The sequence below is a fragment of the Penaeus japonicus genome, unplaced genomic scaffold (genome assembly GCF_977035675.1).
Source record: "Penaeus japonicus unplaced genomic scaffold, GWHDUDI00000001_assembly GWHDUDI00000022, whole genome shotgun sequence".
Classification (NCBI taxonomy): domain Eukaryota; kingdom Metazoa; phylum Arthropoda; class Malacostraca; order Decapoda; family Penaeidae; genus Penaeus; species Penaeus japonicus.
The window spans coordinates 28430524-28435523 of NW_028234424.1; the positions used below are offsets into that span (position 1 = coordinate 28430524).

The following is a 5000-nucleotide window of genomic DNA, read 5'->3' on the forward strand; positions in this document are numbered from 1 at the left end:
GGAGTGGATCCAAGACCAGACCCTCTTAACCCGGAGCCAGGGAGACGACTTGGTATGCCTTTCAGAGGCGCTAATGATTTGAGAGAGAGATTACAATAGAGGAATTTCTACAAATTTAGAGTATACATCTACAGTTACACAGATAAAATTAACCTTTTCACCTGCAAACTTTATAAGTCAATTATTTTAGTTAAAATAACTTGATATCATAATTCATTCAACATATCAATGACTATGAAGCTATGTCAAACATCATACTAACTGGTATCAGTCATCTTCCGTGGCATTCCTCTGGAGCGTACAGGCACTGTGGGGAGCTGGCTCTTTTTAACATTAGCCTGAGCATCTGAAGACCGACTTAACAAATCAGCTCGAAGAGCAGCTGCTTTTGGCTTACGCTTCAGTGAAAAATGCTTTGTGAGGGGAGCCTGAAAGGACAACAATATGAAATAAGTAAACACTGCTATTTATAGATTGTTTTATTCTATTTACAATATCTATACAAGGGTCTTAATATTTACATAAACTAAAATTGGAATAAACTGAACTTTAGTTCCACCTCTATTCACTTACTTACAAAACACCTAGTTAACAATTAATTAAACAGAAATCAAACTGGCCTATGACTGACAAATACCAAACCTACAATCACACAAGGATGAACTTTGAAGTTGAGGAAATTCATCCTTTCAGCTTATGCTAGAGAGATGTTATCTGTACAGAAATAAGCCTATGTGGAAAACAATCAATTTAGCATATGAATACTCTAATAGTGTAATAGTGTGAAATACTGGCTCTTTTAACCCATTCACAACAGATGACATACTATGAGAATACTTCACACCTGCAATATGTCCTATCATGTCAAGATCTCTTCCTCTAAATACACATTTTACATAGTTATGTATGTATATTTTCATTCCAAAAAAAAAAAAAAAAAGCCTCTCAGCATCCTGAAGAATCAGGCGGGTGTAAAGCACTCTGAGAATCGTAGCGTGGAACTGCGCCAGGAGAGATCTCGCATGGGAGAGTTCTTGTTATCTTCACAGCGGGAGCAACATTGCGCTAATAATCCCCCCCGCACAAATGGGTTAATACAAATAAAATTAAATAATCTATTAAATAAAACACCAAAGTAATATGCTTACCTGACTACCCGCTGCTGCTAGAAAGGCATTTCTATTGAGGTAGTTACATTCCATGGGCAGCAGGCCAAGCTCACTATATTTTTTTACCAGCTTACGTAATTCTGTAATTAAATCATGCGTGATGCGCTGGTTCTCTGGAGGCTCTCTGGAAAATTCCAACACTGATGTGAATAAACCATTCATGATAGTGTGAGGGCTCTACTTATCCTTCAGACTTATTTTTAATCATCTATAGGCAAGGGAGAGGGAGAGGGAGAGGGAGAGGGAGAAGGAGAAGGAGAGGGAGAGGGAGAGGGAGGGAGAGAGAGACAGAGAAAATGGAAGAGAAAGACAGAGAGAGAGAGAGAGAGAGGGAGGAGGAAAGGGGAAGAGGGGGGAAAAGGAGAGAGGGAGGGAAGGAGAGGTTGTGAGATCATGTGGAGATATGCCAAGACTGTGGTCACAATATGCTATAAAGATGAGGAAACTGTCCAACCAAGAAAAAACGACTAGGACTCTATTTACAGAGACCCGACAGTTCAGATATAAAGATGACCTGAGGTCAAGCATACACTCACTCCCTCACAGACTCCAGCACTTTCTAGCTGGGAGCAGTCAGCTAGCCTACCACTCCCCCGCCTCTGCCGTGAAACAAACCAGCCTAACAAGAGATATCCATCAAGCCATTGCTACCCAAGTAAATATGATTATATCACCCGTGCTGTTATCCACCCATAAAGGAATCAAGAACCACCAGACTTTGGCTTCAAAATCTCATTTGTGAGCACCCCTCACAAAGTGTGGCAGCAGTGGGATGCCCATTCTGCATCCCTCACAAAGTGGTGGCAGTGGTATGATGCCCATTCTGCAGCCCTCACAAAGTGGTAGCAGCAGTGGGAGGTCCATTTTGCAGCCCTTACAAAGTGGTGGCAGCGGTGGGATGCCCATTCAGCAGTCCTCACAAAGTGGCGGCAGTGGTGGGAAGGAAGACAACCCTCACAAACTGGTGACCACAGTGGGACCCATTCTGGTCACTCTCACAAACTGGTGTCGGAAGTGTGATGTAAAAACCCCACACAAACTGGCAGTCATGGTATGACCTATTCTGCACACCATCACAAAACTGGTGTCAGAGGTGGAATGTAAGACAACCCCCACAAACCGAGCAATATGTGAGACCACGTGGAGATATGCCAAGACCACGTGGTCACAATATGCTATAAAGATGAGTAAACTGTTCAACCAGAAAAAAACCTGACTAGGAATCTATTTATAGCGACTTGGCATGTCCAGATATAATGTCAACCTGAGGTCAAGCAGACACTCACTCAAACACTCTGTCATGCTCACTCCATCACTCACTCAATCACGAACTCCAGCATCTTCTGGCGGGCAACAGTCAGCTAGTCTACTGCTCCCCTGCCTCTGCCATGAAACAAGCCAGCCTAACAAGAGGTGTATATTTATATATGATATTAATACATCAATAGATCAATTTACAAATATTATATGAGGATCACACTAACTAGCCAAGCAATCGCCAGGTCAGGTTTGGTCAACTTGCCTTCCCAAGTACCATGACTCTCAAACCAGCTAAATGCCTTTGTCTGCCATTCCTCATACATTCTAGACTACCTTCCTGCATAACCACTGGGGACAGCAGATGGGAAACCCTTTCATATGAACAAGATTTCTGGAACATTCAGACAGACCAGGATCGACTACGCTACTGCTGATGCCTAATTTCTCCACCTGTTTATAGGTGTCATGAAAGTATTTATTACTGTGATCTTTTTGATGTAGTGTATATTATCTATCGTGTACCATAACATGAGACTATCTGTGTTATGGAACAAACCTGAACTGTATAAACCCTGTGTCTGCTGTCACATACCTAATTTGTGTGGGTTATTAGTTCCAACAGACTAACAGACTAAGACACCCATTACAGAGAGCAAATAAAAGAGAGAGAGAGAGAGAGAGAGAGAGAGAGAGAGAGAGAGAGAGAGAGAGAGAGAGAGAGAGAGAGAGAGAGAGAGAGAGAGAGAGAGAGAGAGAGAGAGAGAGAGAGAGAGAGAGAGAGAAAGCAAAGGAGAGGGAGAGAGAGAGAGAGAAAGCAAAGGAGAGGGAGAGAGAGAGAGAGAAAGCAAAGGAGAGGGAGAGAGAGAGAGAGCACAAAAGAGAGGGAAAGAGAAAGTGAGAGAGAGAGAGAGAGAGAGAGAGAGAGAGAGAGAGAGAGAGAGAGAGAGAGAGAGAGAGAGAGAGAGAGAGAGAGAGAGAGAGAGAGAGAGAGAGAGAGAGAGAGCAAAAGAGAGAGAGACGAGAGAGAGAGAGAGAGAGTTAGTTTGTAAACTAGACAAACTGACTGACCTGATATCTAAATTCAGGTGACCTGTAGATGGACAGGTCCTCATAATCTCAGCTAACATGGCTACCCAGGCTTCACTGTCGACCACTGCCACCTCCAGGATTTCCTCAAGCTCTGTCCGCCACTGGAAAAAAAAATGATACAGCAAAAATGTTGTTAGTTGAATAATAATAGAGCAAAATTTCTTTCTCTCTGCCTCTTATTTATTACTACAACTTCTTCCATTTATATCAAAATATTTCCTCATAAATATATAATTTTCTCCTATAATCATTCATCCCCATCAAATCAAATTAAAATGAAATCTAGTCCCTTGATAATAAAGAGTTATAATGCTTTGCAGTCATCATGAAAATATAAGCCTTGTAAAACTACATGCTTTATATACTATTTAAATTGAATACTTGATAAATGTGGTAACTTCAGATTAGGAATGCATGAAGCATCACCATGGCCCCTGAGATTTGTGCTAAAACAAAAGCACCCAACCCTTCCCCATGTATATTTGCTAAGACAGAACTTGGACTGTATTCTTCTCTGATAATAAAAGGCCTGGGAGGTCAAAAAGCTCTATCTTGCCAGAATATACAAGGGGGAGTTGACTTTGAGAAGGGATAGTTTGTCTTAACTTTCTGCAGACATTTTCATAGGAAGTATTTTGTCTATTTACCTTTGTTGAACAATTACCGAGTTTCTTAAGGAAAATCATTGTGTTACTGGTATTTACCAAATATTTTGATGGATTATGAGACAATAAGTAGGAATACAATAAGGAACAGTCTGATCAATAAACAGTTAAATAAATATAATACATTCTAAAAATAATAATCCTGTTTCTGATAATTACGAAATGTTGAATATTTCTGAGTATTTTAACCCATTGGCAGCGGATGGCATGATTTGCTGCAAAGGCAGAGTCGGTCATAGACGCGGATGGCATCATTCCAGACATGTAAACCAGCCATCCTACTGCACAAACAATTATTTAATACCGCGACCAATGGGTTAAAAATGAACTTTATCACTAATTTCAGTTTCTGATAAAAAAAATCTTACATTTCTTTAATTAAAAAAAGACAAAATATCAACTTCACTATGGTAAGAACTGACACATTTTTTGGTATTTTTCCCCATTCTGCTCCATTTTAACTTGGGCTAAACATATTTCCTACACTCAAGATTAACAATTTAACACACCACAGTTTGAATGGTTCTTGATATGATAATTACTGGCCTAAGAGGCTGATATCCATCCTGGTAGTGGTGACTTGCCAGCTTTTCCGGAGCAACACAGGGAATAGAGGCCAAGGTATTAATGGATTTTGCCAGATGAGCATAGATTCAGACTGTGACCAGCTACTATGGCCTTACCTTTACTTTCTTTATGGGCATTTTCTGAATTTTTATATATTTTCATATGGTTCTACTTTGGACATTTACCACAGTAATTTCAATGGTGCTAGTATGGGAGTCAAAAGTAAACCATTCAAATTGGTGAGGATGTA

At 40.4% G+C, this 5000-nt stretch overlaps 1 protein-coding gene across 2 annotated transcripts in view; it reads right to left on the reverse strand.

The window, feature by feature from the left end:
- Nucleotides 1–5000, reverse strand: part of LOC122258216 (negative elongation factor A) — a 14446-nt gene that overhangs the window by 8453 nt on the left and 993 nt on the right. For both annotated transcript variants that reach the window (XM_043024020.2, XM_043024022.2), the window contains exons 2-5: nt 3498–3619; nt 1149–1293; nt 263–428; nt 1–70 (exon numbers count right to left, since the gene is read on the reverse strand). The exon at nt 1–70 is cut by the window's left edge and continues 94 nt beyond it. In XM_043024020.2, coding sequence (XP_042879954.1) covers nt 1–70; nt 263–428; nt 1149–1293; nt 3498–3619 — 503 coding nt within the window. The remainder of the gene's footprint in view (nt 71–262; nt 429–1148; nt 1294–3497; nt 3620–5000) is intronic.